The sequence below is a fragment of the Lactuca sativa genome, chromosome 4, assembly GCF_002870075.4.
Source record: "Lactuca sativa cultivar Salinas chromosome 4, Lsat_Salinas_v11, whole genome shotgun sequence".
In the NCBI taxonomy this organism is placed as follows: domain Eukaryota; kingdom Viridiplantae; phylum Streptophyta; class Magnoliopsida; order Asterales; family Asteraceae; genus Lactuca; species Lactuca sativa.
In genome coordinates this window covers 80,451,788-80,466,297 of record NC_056626.2, presented here as the reverse complement: position 1 = coordinate 80,466,297, position 14,510 = coordinate 80,451,788, and the positions used below count along the sequence as shown (strand labels likewise).

The 14,510-nt window shown below is 36.9% G+C and overlaps 2 protein-coding genes, 1 long non-coding RNA gene and 1 other non-coding gene across 4 annotated transcripts; 1 reads left to right on the top strand and 3 right to left on the bottom strand.

Annotated features, from left to right (window-relative positions):
• The first annotated feature begins 7,375 nt into the window (after positions 1-7,375).
• LOC111884606 (nudix hydrolase 11) lies at positions 7,376-8,643 on the top strand. The gene is made up of 3 exons (XM_023880914.3): positions 7,376-7,663; positions 7,737-7,879; positions 8,084-8,643. The coding sequence occupies exons 1-3, from the start codon at positions 7,441-7,443 to the stop codon at positions 8,453-8,455; spliced, it is 738 nt and encodes a 245-aa protein (XP_023736682.1). The 5' UTR covers positions 7,376-7,440; the 3' UTR covers positions 8,456-8,643.
• Positions 8,135-9,689, bottom strand: LOC122197321 (uncharacterized). Its single transcript, XR_006190459.2, has 2 exons — positions 9,150-9,689; positions 8,135-8,420 (listed from the first exon to the last, which is right to left on the bottom strand). It is a non-coding gene; the product is annotated as an uncharacterized LOC122197321 (long non-coding RNA).
• On the bottom strand, positions 9,282-9,494 carry LOC111885632 (small nucleolar RNA U3). Its single transcript, XR_002848167.1, has one exon. It is a non-coding gene; the product is annotated as a small nucleolar RNA U3 (small nucleolar RNA).
• A 702-nt stretch (positions 9,690-10,391) lies between the features above and the next one.
• On the bottom strand, positions 10,392-12,787 carry LOC111884594 (magnesium-chelatase subunit ChlI, chloroplastic). Its single transcript, XM_023880907.3, has 3 exons — positions 12,540-12,787; positions 11,847-11,959; positions 10,392-11,566 (listed from the first exon to the last, which is right to left on the bottom strand). The coding sequence occupies exons 1-3, from the start codon at positions 12,649-12,651 to the stop codon at positions 10,517-10,519; spliced, it is 1,275 nt and encodes a 424-aa protein (XP_023736675.1). The 5' UTR covers positions 12,652-12,787; the 3' UTR covers positions 10,392-10,516.
• Positions 12,788-14,510: the final 1,723 nt, after the last annotated feature.

Here is a 14,510-nt window from a genome sequence, read left to right as displayed (position 1 = left end):
GAATTCATGACCCTTAGGGGGTTTATATAGGTGTAAAGATTAGGGTTTTAGTCCTTATCCTTATCTAGTTGCTTGCCCACCAAGCAACCATAAGATAAGTCCTAGAAATCCTTATCCTAGTCGAATTCTAAGGGATTTACACCTCAAATTCGTTCACCATATATATAAGATAATCCTTACCTTATTTTGTAACTATCACATAATTACAATTCAGCCCTCTAGTTTAATTAATTAAACTTGATCACAAAATTAATTCTTAATTAATTATTGACCAATATTAATTAAACAAATATGATTTCTCCTTTAATATATTATCCTTATAACATATTAATAAATCATAATAACCTCTCTCTCTATTTATTTCTCCAATCAAGTTGCTTTGGTGAAGGCAACCCAAAAGGACCATGCACCATCGGGTCAAGTACATATCAAAATAGTTATGGACTTAGACACTAATCCAACACTTCAACCTTGCTGGCGGTTCTTCCCTTAATCATTTCTTCAACAGACTTGGCAGCCCAAATATCTACCTCCAGAGTAAGTGTCTGACGCACTGGCACCGCATACTCCCATGGGAGTCCCTTTGCGTACCGGTCAACTTTTGTCAGCTCGTCTGGGACGATGTGCAAAGAAAACCCCATCTTGTCTGTGAAGGCATTAGTGTATTCATCAACTGACATGCTGTCTTTCTTCAATATCAGAAATTTGTTCTCCAACTCTAGCAGATTTTGGGCCGAGCAGAACTTGCGCTTGAATTGCACCAAGAACTCTGCCCAAGTCAGTTGCAGTGGATCGTTAGGGCTTAGGGTCTTCCCGGGAGTGTTCCACCAGCGAACAGCGCCACCTTTGAACTGACGCACTGCAAATATGGTTTGTAACTTGCCTTTGAAACCACGTGTCATAAAGGCTAATTCCATTTTTGAGATCCAATCCATTACTCCGACGGGATCTTCTTTTCCAGTGAAAGTTGATGGCTTGCAAGTCATAAAATCTTTTTACTTGCATCCATTTCTCTTAATTCCTTCTTCTTGATTATTCCTCCTATCCACCAGCAGTTTAGTCTGACCAACAGATCTACTGTAATTTCCCTCCTCTGACTGACCATTATTTAATTCTGGTTGTTCAACAGGTATTGAAGGTTCACTCCTGTTGTTCAGTAACAATTGTCTCATTTCCTCCCTTTGTTCAGCCATCATGGCTTGAATCATGGCTCACACTCCAGCCATTGTGATTGGTTTAGGTGCTACTGCTACAACAGCCACTTGCTCAATCACATGTGGTTCATTCCTGTTTTTGTTTGCGTTTCCAACTCCACTTCTGGTTCTTGCAATTTCTTATCTATACACCTAAAAAGGTGAACTTAGATCCACATTCACGATAGATATTCAAATCATCCTTATCACTCTGAAATGTTTACATGCTAGTTCTAATATCGTAGTCGTATGCTTAGAATCCTAAACACATAAGGTTTCCAGATCCGGTCGGCAACAGACCATAGATCCGAATAAACAATTTCATATATGTCAAACATATAGCATTTAGCACATAAAAGCATTTTAAGCATCTTTCCTAAAATATACTAGTGCTCTTGTCTAAAATATGGTAGACACTCATCTCATGATCATCACTTAGCATTCTAAGTTTAAGTCTAGAAATCCTAAAAATTCATAGTTCGCTTAAACTAATGCTCTGATACCAACTGTGACATCCCCCAATTTCACGGCCAGAAAATACTGGTTTGTTTATGCTTTGCTTTAAAATCAGAGTAATCTTTTAAAGAAAACTATTGCGGAATTTGTTACCAAAACAAAACGTGATAAGAATTTATCAAAACATTTCTTTAAAGAAATGTATTTTCATTAAATAACAAAATCTCGGGATGTCATACAGACCAAAAGAATAAACAGTATAAAATAGAACTTACAACAGGTATTTATAACTACTTATCTATAATCCAAAATCTCTCATCATGTCAACCAACTTATGCTCTTGTGCCACTACTTGTGATACAAAGAAAACTAAGTGGGTCAAGTTTGGAAAACATGGTGAGTACATAGGGGTTTCAATCCCACAATGTTATAACATATATATAATTTAGAATTTACACAATATAAAATTTTCTCCATATATATAACCAACTCTTACCCCACCCCGTCAATCCTCTCAACGAGACTAACCATACCCTTGGACCTTAAATTTTAACTCTTACTCCCGGATCTAATCCATATTCTCGAGTCTATAATTGTGCCCATTCCATACTCCCGAATAAGGGACAATTGGTCTATGTCTAAATCAATACTCCCGGACTAATGACAGATTCTATGTCATGTCCATACTCCCGGACTAAGGACAACTGACTATGTCTTAATCCATACTCCCGCATCAATGACAACTGACTAAGTCTTAATCCATACTCCTAGATTAATGACAATTAACTCACTCCAATCCATACTCTCGGACTAGGGACGAATAACCATGTCTAATCCATGCTTTCGGATCAATGACACATGTCAAAGTTCAATTCTCCGTATATATCTAGCTCGTACTTATAAAGAGATACTACCCCATAACCATTATAACAAACCTTAAGTTTACTCTTTAACTTGATATTATCATAAACAATCATGTATGTTCTTTAACGCACAATTCAAACATCATCAAATAACTCACACAAAACATATATTTAATACATTCAAACAATACTTGTATTAAAACCATGTTCATGAAAGGGAATATGCACTCACTTGATAAGACGATGCTCGGACAACACTACGACTCTTAAAATAATAATCTTCGATGAAACCGGGATATCTTCCAAAAACCGAGCTTCTCGCGGGCGTAATTTCGGCTTGACAACTCTATTTCTCGGGATATTCGAGGCTTCGGGACTTACTTCGAGTGTCGGGATTGATACCGGGGCTTTGTGGGTATATTTTGCACGTAAAACGAGAGAATAAGAAGTGAGAGAAAAGAAATGAGCAACAAAACTTGGCAGCCCTTGAGTTCTATTTATAGGGTTTGATCCCTGCGATTACGTTGGGCGTAACTTCAAAATACGTTGGGCGTACTATCTCTACAAGCAGGACGTTGGGCGTACATCGAGTACGCTAGGCGTACTAAGCAAATTAGACCAAATGTGTCACTGCTTACGGACCCGGGGGCACTCGAGTGGTGGACTAGGGTGACGTGGCCCAACCCAGACCATGAACCACGAGTATGCTGGGCGTACTAAGCAGATCAGACTGAATGCGTCACTGCTTACGGACCTGGGGGCACACGAGTGGTGGAGTAGGGCGACGTGGCCCAACCCGGATAATGAACCATGAGTACGCTGGGCGTACTAGGCAGATCAGACCGAATGTGTCACTGCTTACAGACCCGGGGGCACTCGAGTGGTAGTGTAGGGCGACGTGGCCCAACCCAAACCATGAACCATGAGTACGCTGGGCGTACTCCGCATTTCCAAACTTCAAAAATTAGTATCTTTCGCATACAAGCTTCGTTTTTTACGTTCTTTATATCCATGCGTAGGTGAGACTATGCTCTACAACTTTCATTTAGACTCCGTTGGCTAATTTTGACTTTATTTTTATTATTATATTTTTAACAGGCCGGGACAGGAAAAGTCCGTTAAAAATTCATATCTTCTTCATCCGACGTCCATTTTCGTCTGTCTTTTTACCGTTGGACTACTATTGACGAGATTTTCGATTCTCGTTTAGATCGTTTCGGCTAGAAACCACTTGATCTCATATTCGAACTTTGGGCTGCATACCGCTAATTCGAAACTTCGAAAAATCATAACTTCCTCATAGGAAGTCAGATTTAGACGTTCATTTTATGCACACTCTCAGTTTAACGTATTCCACGAATTGCGTTTAGATTGCTAAGGCCAAATATCGCTCTATCGTAAATTCACTATTTACGCCGCGCTGTGTCGTGCCGGTTCTGTCGCGAAACTTCGACATGTCATAACTTCTTCGTTATAACTCAGATTTCGTCATTCTTTATATATTCGGAATACTTATCACGAATACTACAACTTAGTTTAGATTACTCCTTCTGAATAATCTTCCATCAGAAAGTAATTTTCAACGCTTATCGATTCTAAATTGACTAGCCCGGATCTGCGGGCGTTACAAATTGTAACGACCAAAAAATCATAGAAACTTAAACTTTTCAAAAACAACCCAATTCATCCGTAAAGTGTTTACAAAACCATTGTTTCAAAAGTATTATTTAAAATCAAAGTATCCCGAGATTCAATGTCATAAAAACGGGAAGATGTGCACGATCATGCTTTTGCTTTCCCACGATCTTCTGAAGTACCTGAAACGATAAACTGAAACTGTAGGCCAAATCTTAATTAACTCTATCACACAACACAACAAACAATAGCATGCAAATATGAGCCTTCGACCTGACTAGAATGCCTCGCTGGGCCTACAACATTCGGCATGACCGCCTCGTAGGGCCTACAACCTATCCGAACCGCTCTCCGGGCCTTCATCCTGACTGGACCGCCTCGAAGGGCCTACAATCTATCTGGACCACCCCAGGTGTCTTGGCATTCAGTACAAAGCCAGACCGCCTCAACCCAACCACAATATGCTGTATATGTAACAGATAAACATAAACATATAACCAACAACTGCATATAATCATGCAAATCTACTAATTAGTCATATACTAGCATAGTACAATCCTATAACCAGGAAACATAATCTAGTGGGCTGACATTAGTGCCTTCGACCCACAGGTACAGTGAGGAAAACTCACCTCTTAGTTCGACGAGTAGTAGAAAAGTACACAACACCGAGTACAACTCCAACACCAACTCTACTGATCGCCTAAACAGTGACCTTAAGTTTAGTTAATAATCCCAAAAGAACTAAAATACCCAAACTACCCTTAGGTTAACCATGGTCAAAAGGTCAAAGTCAACAAACTAGCCGAGTCAACCCAGTCGAGTACGTTGGGCGTACTCAAATATACATGGGGCATACTCCTTTTGACCAAGAAGTTGAGGGCTTGACCGCATACGCACGTCGTACCATTTGGTACGCCCAACGTACGCACTTGGTCACCTCAACTTCTTATTAAGAACTTAATCCATCAATTCCTTACGTCCAAATCCAGATCTAAGCCCAAAATGACATTATAAGTCATAAAGTTTCCAACTTTATGACTTTGCATGGCTAGAAGTGCTTAATACCAACAAACCCTAACTTCTTAATCCATTATGCTATCCTAACACATGCATGGGGAAGGACTAAGTTCCAAGATTTCATTTTTATGGTTCCTAATAACTCCATAATGGATAAAGTTTCCAACTTTATCCATTAGAATGGTCCAACCAACCAAGATCTAGTCTTTAAGTCTCAAAGGGACCAAAAGTGCATCTTTTCCAACTTAATCCATTAAGTCCAAGTCTCAAGCCTTTAGATTTGAATCAATATGATGTTTAGATGGATAAAATTTCCAATTCTATCCATAACAAGGTCACAAAATTTCAAGATCTAAACTTTATGCACTAAAGTCACCAAAAGCTCGTAACACCCAAGACTAGCTAGATCTATCAAATGCACCATCAAGTTTCAAACTTTATACCTCTAGAAGAAAGATCAAGGTGAACAAAATTTAGATCTACAACTCCAATGAAACCAACACTTCTCCAAATAGCTCATTCTTCTCCAAGATGCACCAAGAACACTCCAAAGCACACATTTTTTTGCTCAAAAGGCTCAAACTAGGATTAGGGTTTTCAAGGGAGGGTATTGGAGAGGTGGAGGCTAAGAATGGAATGGGTCTGGGGAAGTTAAGGAGCTTAAATAGGGCTCAAACCACACAAATAGGTTTTGGGCACTGATCGCGTACGCCTAGCGTACTCAGGGATGCCCTAGTACGCTCGACGTACTTTCCCGTACACCCAACGTACGTGGCTTAACCCAAAACCGTCCTAACTTCAAATGGTCATAACTTCTTCATTTCAACTTCGATTTCGACAATCTTTATATCCACTAAAATATGTTGAGGAGCCCCACAATATTATCTAAATATCTTGGACTAAAAACTTCTCGAACAAAAATCGATATTTCATGCAAGAAGTCTGAAACATCACTTTTCCCGTTTTGCCCCTTTGACTCCAACACAACCCAAGGACTTGGATCGCGTAACGAATATTATCAAAATCCAATGGGGGTATAAACCCATTCCTTTGAAGCCCAAGGCCTTTACTTGATTCATTTATTGTCCACAATCCCAAAATAAGAAACTTATCAAAACAGGATGTTACACAAATATCTTGGGGTACAAAACCCGATGTGGGTGTTCCTTCCCCGTTTCACTTTAAGGAACTCCATTTACGATCCTGGTAGAAAAGCAAGCTCAATAAAGAAAAAAAAAATCAGAGCATACAGGAAAATGGTGATATCAAATAATGAAGACCCACAACTTGACAAAAGACTGATCAGAGCAATACTAAACACAAAGGTGTAATACTAAACACAAAGATCGATTTAGAAGAGAAGAAACAATGATAAATGTTTGGTAAAGCAGATTTGATGCGATACATACCTGAAATCAGCAACATGAAATCCAACGAACCACCATCGTCATTGCCTCCATTATTACCTTATCTTCACATCAAAAGATAGGCGCCTCGGACAACTGAAACTCAAAAATGGCTCACAGAATGCTATTTCGAATTTAGGAGAATTAAAAAAAAAATAATAAAGGTTTATTTTCTCTTATGGTGCGTGTAGGTGAGAAACAACAAGAAGATGATGATGATGGGGTGGGGGAATTGAACGGGTGTTTTTTTTTTTTTTTTTTGAGAGAGAGAGAGAGTCCAATTCTTTTATTTTTATTTTTAATTAATAAATTATTAAAAAATATATAAAAATATAAAAAAGAAGTTAAAAGGACTTAACCGTCCTTTCAGGTTTTTCAAGGATCAAAACCATGAGAATTTTGTTAATTTTATGACAAAAAACATGAAATATTTTTGGTTTTAAACTTTTCATACATATTGAAAACGTTTTAGACTCTATCCACAGTTTTATGCAAAACTGTATCCATAGTTTTATGCAAATGGATCAAATTTACAATTTTGTCTTTTTTTTTTTTTTTTAACAAAAATAAGATCTGGCAGTTGACTATAAGTATTAACCCATACCAAATTTGCGTCTTTTTTCAACAATAAATAAGTTGTTCATTAAATCTCGCAGTTGACTATTAACCCATACCAAATTTGCCTTTTTTTTAACAATAAATAAGTTGTTAAATAAGATCTGGCAGTTGACTATTAACCCATACCAAGTTTGCATTTTTTTAACAATAAATAAGATCTGGTCTCTATTTTAAATTACACCAACGTTGACCATTAACCCATATATGATCTAACTTACCGGCATACGTTAATTGGATTGAATATTGTTCATGGATTCCAATAACTTTAGAAGATCACAGAAGCTATTGGAATTGTCTCAACGATTTCGTCAATCAAAGTCTGTTTTCCCAATTTCAGATGACCCCTCAATTGGTCAATCCGAAAGATCCAAAAGACCCAACCGAGCTGCAGTTCTGATATGTTTATTCGAGGAAGGAGATGACATCTATGTTATTTTAACCCAACGATCATCAAAGCTGTCATCTCACTCTGGTAAAGAAAGTCATGCAATGTTCGATGAAATGCCTTAATGAAATTGAAACCTTGAAATGTGTTCATTTTGCAGGGGAAGTGTCGTTGCCTGGAGGTAGAACGGACGAAGAGGATACAGATGATATTCGAACCGCATTGAGGGAAGCTGAGGAGGAAATTGGCTTGGATCCCACCCTTGTAGATGTTATTGCTGTTCTTGAACCGTTTGTAACCAAGGTAAGATTATTTTCTCCAGTTTTTATTTCGATATGAATTAGATGTTGAATTTTATTTGGAAATTGTGCAAATAGGAGCTAAATGTGTTTGCTTTAAATAAACTTTTGTTATCTGTTTTGTTATGAAATAACGATTTGTAAGAATCCCAATAGCTTTTATGTAGTCGTTTTTAACATATAGTCAACTATTTGATTGTAATTGCAGAAGAATATCACAGTAGTTCCAGTGATGGGTATCCTATGGGATAAACAAGCATTTAATCCGCTTCCAAATGTTGGAGAAGTGGAATCCATATTCTATGCTCCTTTAGAAATGTTTCTCAAGGATGAAAACAGACGACATGAAGAGAAAGAACATAGGGGAGACAAATACTTGCTTCACTATTTTTCTCATAAAACAAATAACAGGGTGTATGTGATATGGGCTCTAACCGCCGGAATCTTGATAGCTGCCGCCTCCCTCGTTTTCCGGCGACCACCGGAATTTCAAGAAAGGGCGTCTAAATTCTGGCACAAAAACCACTCAAGTTCTAATAATGTTCCTGGAATCATTGAGCAAAAATTTATAGAAACGTGATAGAAGTCGAATCAAAGATAAACTTGCAAGCTTATTTGTATCAAATAAATTGTCTGTGGCAGATGTAAAAGTGTTTTATTTTATGTTATGTATTTTTTTTATGCACATCATATGTCAATTAACTTGGAAATAGTGTTCCAACCTGATCATTTATGAGATTATTGGTACCTGACTACCTGATTTGAATTTTTCACATGTTGTAAAATAATAAAAATAGCAACGATATTGAGTTATTGACCATGAAACAAAGCTGTCAAAAGAATAAAATTAACACATTTACAAAAGAATTCTACTATTTTGCACCAACTCTTGATATCTTAACATCAAGATCATGATCAACTTGCAGTTTTGCACCAAAGAATTCTACTATTTTTGATAAACCCATCAATCATAAAATAGCCCAGCAACATACAGAGAGTATCCTTTGTATAAAAATGTTTAGACACAACCCTTTAAAGTAACATAAAACATAAGTATATAACATTGACAGAAGAATAAAATAAAGTAATTTCATTCAGGCATTTCATCAAACACATGCTATGCATCTCTAATTTGGCCACATTTTCCATATAGCTCCACAACATTTCATATTCCACTAACCAGACACAAACCCATCAATCATAAAATAGAACAGGAGAATACAAAGTAAGTGTCTTTTGCACAAAATTGTTCAGACATCAGCTTTTTAGCTTACCTCTAAGAGTCATGGCAGGTAGAATAGAATACATTAATCTTTTTCAGGGCATTTCATCGAACACTTGCTCTGCATCTCCAATTTAGCCAAAAAGAATTTCGTCAAACATCACCAGACCAAAAAGAAAGAGATTGTCTGTCAGACAACCATGTAGCCATGCCAGGACCCATCAGATGGATTGGCAACGATCATCTACTGAGCCATAGCCGAGACCATGAAGCTCTGTTAATCACGCTCTGGCTACATGGTCGTGGTTCATCAACCAGACATGGGTTTCTGTCTTCTTAGGAATCAAGAATACAGAGGTACGAGCCTATAGAACAGATCCTGTTCAAGTAAGGTCGTGCTTCTTCTTCCCTCTCTGTTCTATTTATACCGGCTTTCTTTAACCCTTCGCATCCATGTGGGACGAAACAAAAGAGTACAGACCTAACCCCGGTCCTCTTTCTTTTTGGGTTTAATACCAACTATTTTGGTTTTATGAATAATATAATTTCAAATTTAATGTGACATTATTATTTATTAACTTATAACTGTTTTTGTTATTGATAGATGGTTTTCATATTTAAAATTTATGTGATTTTACTTTATGTTACAGTATAATGTGACATTTTGAAAATTATAAAATTTAAAAGTTAAGAGTTTTTTTAAATGTACATATTCAGTTTATTAATTAAAACAGTTTTCTTTGTCGAAATTAAGAATTAAATACCATACATGTATATTTCAATACGAAAATATTATAAAGAGGAAGTTAAAACCAAGTGATATCCATAAAAATAAAATAAAAAAACACACGACCTACTATAGTATATAATTTATAAAAATATGAAAGATGTGGATATGTTTTGTAATTTATTAAGCTATTGTGAAAATATGAAAGATGTGGATATGTTCTGTTTAGAAATATATAAGTGAATAATAATATGTTTATATGTTAAACATTTTCTCAACTCCAACACATGTCGTGTATTTCTTGTAGCATCCTCAAACGATTCAAGATATAATAGACAAATTTTCTATCTTGCTAAACCCCATTATACATCCCATTCCATGAAGATATCTTGAAAATAATTTAGCTTCTTACTTGAAACTCCTTATTGGTAGTGTACGTATTTGTATGTATTACTTATTGTCATGTATACTACATGAATCAACATATATGAAGTAACCTCACGCTTTGTAATTGGCAAGTTATACTGAAGTTGAACAATAACAGCATACATTATCTCATATCAAAAGTTAGAACAACTAGTAGATAACTCTCATTAAACGAATCTACATTTATCAAAACGTACCATATAGAGTCGAATCACATGTAAACCAAAAAGAATCAATCACAAATACACATACAAAATTCATCTCCTTCAGCTAAAAACCTCATAAAACTTCTCAATAACAAGCAACCCCGAATCAATCGACTCCAATGGATCCTTCCTCAACCTGTGTCTCAAACAATTCGGAATCACAACCGCAATATCCTCCGACGTCACCGTATCCCGCCCCTTCAACGCCGCCAAAGCTTTCGCCGCCCTATTCGTCACAATATCACCCCGCAACCCATCAACATTCAACTCCGCACACACTTTCGAAATCTTAACCCTAAGTTCATGATCAATCACCACTTCCGATAAACAACTCCTCGCAGCCGTTATCTGCTCTTGAAGCTTCTCTTGATCCGCTTTATACGTTTCCCTAAACTCCTTAGGGTTTTTATCAAATCGCGCTCTCTCCTCCACAATTTTAACCCTAAGTTCCGCGTCACGCACCGTTCCCACTTGTGCGTGCATCCCAAATCGATCGAGAAGTTGCGGTCGGAGTTCACCTTCTTCGGGGTTTCCCGATCCGATGAGGATGAAACGCGCGGGATGCGAAATCGATATTCCTTCACGTTCGACTGTGTTCCACCCTGAAGCCGCAGAATCGAGAAGCACGTCGACTAAATGATCATCCAAAAGATTTACTTCATCGACGTATAAAATCCCGCGGTTGGCTTTCGCGAGAAGACCGGGTTCGAATGCTTTGACTCCTTCGGTGAGGGCTTTTTCGATGTCGATGGTGCCACATACGCGGTCTTCGGTGGCTCCTAATGGGAGGTCAACCATGTTGATTTTGACTTTTAGGGTTGGGAGTTGTTCGCCTTTGATTAGTTTTTCTCGGACTTCCATGCCCATTGATTCGGGGTCTTCTGGGTCGGAGTTGAAGGGGTCGGCGGCGACGACGGTGATTTCGGGGAGGAGATCGACGAGTGATCGGACGGTTGTGGATTTTCCGGTTCCTCTGTCTCCCATGATCATGACTCCGCCGATTTTTGGGTCGATTACGTTTAATAGAAGGCAGAGTTTCATCTCGTCTTGTCCGACTATTGCTGCAAATGGATACACTGGTCTTTGGTTTTCCTTTGAGAGCTTCTGTGCCTGTGCCTTGTATTTATTAGTATAAAAAAATACATATGCAAGATTTAAAGACATTTCATCGAACACCTAGACTGCATTCCTGTTGGCACTACTCACTAGTACTATTCTCAAAAGCTTAAAAGGTCAGGAGATTAGGTTTATATCGATTCAAGGTGTATGTTCTAAATCAGATGAAAGTGTACCAATTCCATTTAATGGAAAATGAACTGCTTCATTTCTATGGTTAACAAAGATAGATAACCAACTAATTGCGATAAAACGGAAGTGGGAAACAGTGTACCTGTTCTTGGGCTGGGCTGATTTCAGTGGCAACATTTGAGATTGAAAAATGAGACCTTCCTTTCTTCGATGGGAGTCCAATACCTCCATAAAACCTTCTGCCTTGAGTATGACCTGCCATAACATGAATGCTCGAGCATTAGGTTTTGGTTTTATAATGCCTCATATAAAACACACAAATACTATCGTGAAGATCCAAACATAGAAGACAACGAGGTTTAAAACCGAAAATACGAGATCCAGCTCAACATTCCAAGGAGATCTCTAAATTCACAACTCAGTCTTCTCTAACCAATGGAAAAATCATCATGAACAATCGTTCTGATTCATGAAAAATCTTTCAAATTCCAAAGAAAAAGGAATGAGAGTGAAGTATTAAGAGCAAAGATTTCACTCCATAGCAGAGTAAATGTTTTGCGAAACTGTAAAGCTACACTGGTAATTTTACTATATGTTTCTCTAAAATTATTGAGCCAGTCACCCCATTTCATTCATAAACCCTCAAAATTCCATACACAGAACTCCTAATTTCATGGAAACCCCCAAAATTAGAAACAACTGATGAAACGCAATTGAAGAATCGTGACCAACAGAATGCCAAAAGGAAAATTCCATTACAGTTCTCTTAACGTACCCCCACATTTTGATTGAATGACACTAACTTGAATGAAATACAAAAAGTTCTCATAAAAACCTGGATTAAAGGATAGAGCACGAATTGACGCCTTCGGCGAAGAAGAAGAAGAAGAAATAGAGGGAGAGCTCAGTAGTGCTGCTGCGGAAGAAGTTCCTAGTAATCCGGCCATGGTTGCTTACGAATATGTTGAAGGTTTAGACGAGTAGGAATAGCATTGGTTGATTGATCAGTGTGTTTGTCTACTGGTTTCTAGGGTTCTATATGGATAAGAGGATAGATATCATTTCATTGGCTTGGCTTGTAACGTGATGGCATTTTTTTTATTGGCTTCGTGGCTCCATATTGTGCTGTAATCATGCGGATTGTACATACGGAAAATTTTCATTTCTAGCCGTTGGATGATGATTTTTTTTCTAGAAAAAATACCTCTATTTATTTATTTAAATATTTCTCGATTTTTTTCTACCAAGACACCTCTAACTTTTTTAAAACGCATAATACTTTTAATTTGAGGATTGTTGTTGGGGAAGAAATTTAGATTTTGTTTAGTTACCGAAATATAGTTTTTTTTAAAGCAAAATCTTAAGAAAAGTTTTTATATTTTGGTTGTATAAATGATTTAGTTTTATATTTTATTTATCCAAGCCATAAAAAAAGGTTATTGTATATATTTTGATACTTTTATCCTGTATGCCGGTCACCAACAAAATATGATGATTTTTTCATATATATGATCAAAATATAAAGATTTTTTTAAGTATGGTATTTTTAATATTATATTATTATCTTAATATAATCTTAATGTAATAGTTTTGGTTTTTAGCTTGACAGTCTCTCTTAAACGGTTTGGGGAAATTTTTTTGGGTTCAACAAGTAAACTGATTAAGAAAAAAATATATTCCAAACCATGTTTTACATTGTGGTTTGAAACGGACGATTTACGTGCGTTTTAATGTTTTCAACTTTATCATTTTCACTCATTTATAAATTTCTCGTTAATCACAAAGGTTTAAACAAGCATAGCGGGCAGGTAAACGAAAAAAAAGTTGGGTTGCAATCCTTTTTTGGATTCCAAAACTTATTCTTTTAAAATGACATTCATAGATCTCGGGGTCATAACATTAATATGCATGACACGTTAGACTCTATTGAGGTGCTCTACAACATCAACCAAAAGTATCAAATGCAAAAAGTATAAACATATGTTGATTTTCCATGCACGCTTTCTCATGTTTCGCTACTTTGCATGAGATGACATTTAAAACAGCTTACCTCATAGTAAAAACCCTACTCCCAAGCTTATAAGAAGGGAAACTCATGTTAGATTCATACATACATGTTTCCCTCCGGTCCATCCAAAAACTATAACATCAGTTGGTTTAAGTGTTGATCTTCCTTCCAACGGATCAATCAAAAAGTTCACATGTCTCTTTCTTAGCAGAAACCTCATCGCGCCTAAATATTTCGAAAAGAACATCCCTAACCAGATCGGGTCGGTACCATGAAACCCGTGAGCTCTCTACAATGAACTGCATGCTTCCCAAAAGAGTCCAAGCATGCCTTGCCACAAACACGACATGTTTCATCAACTGGAAATAAAATGATCAGATCACGATTCTTGAGAATAGCACGATATTCCACTGGTGACATATATTGCCCAAGAGCCCAAGACCGTCAATACGAATAACTATAAGAAAATCCTGAACATGTTGTGCCCTTAGATACTCAAAAACTACTTTCTACCAAATATTTGTGTTGAAGTGAACTTCCATGTCTTGGAAATCTTACTAAAAATAGCTTCCGCCAATGAATGTTGGGCTTTTGGAGGGACGGTGTCCTTATTAGTAAAATTGATCAAGTCAAAACCCGAAATCATATTACGAAGACAGAACAAAAAACAAATATAATCAGAATCCATATTATATAATTTTTGTTTATGATCTTTAAATTTAAAACTTTTAATTTCTGTTTATGATCTTTAAATTTAAAACTTTTAGCATCCGATCAAGGATGTATGCTAATGTAATT

Coding starts and splice junctions, on each gene's coding strand:
- LOC111884606 (XM_023880914.3), top strand. CDS start 7,441: ATGGATTCCAATAACTTTAGAAGATCACAGAAGCTATTGGAATTGTCT. Junction 7,664..7,736: donor AAAGCTGTCATCTCACTCTG/GTAAAGAAAGTC, acceptor TTCATTTTGCAG/GGGAAGTGTCGTTGCCTGGA. Junction 7,880..8,083: donor TTGAACCGTTTGTAACCAAG/GTAAGATTATTT, acceptor TTGTAATTGCAG/AAGAATATCACAGTAGTTCC.
- LOC111884594 (XM_023880907.3), bottom strand. CDS start 12,651: ATGGCCGGATTACTAGGAACTTCTTCCGCAGCAGCACTACTGAGCTCT. Junction 11,960..12,539: donor TGCTCTATCCTTTAATCCAG/GTTTTTATGAGA, acceptor ATGTTATGGCAG/GTCATACTCAAGGCAGAAGG. Junction 11,567..11,846: donor TCAGCCCAGCCCAAGAACAG/GTACACTGTTTC, acceptor TACAAGGCACAG/GCACAGAAGCTCTCAAAGGA.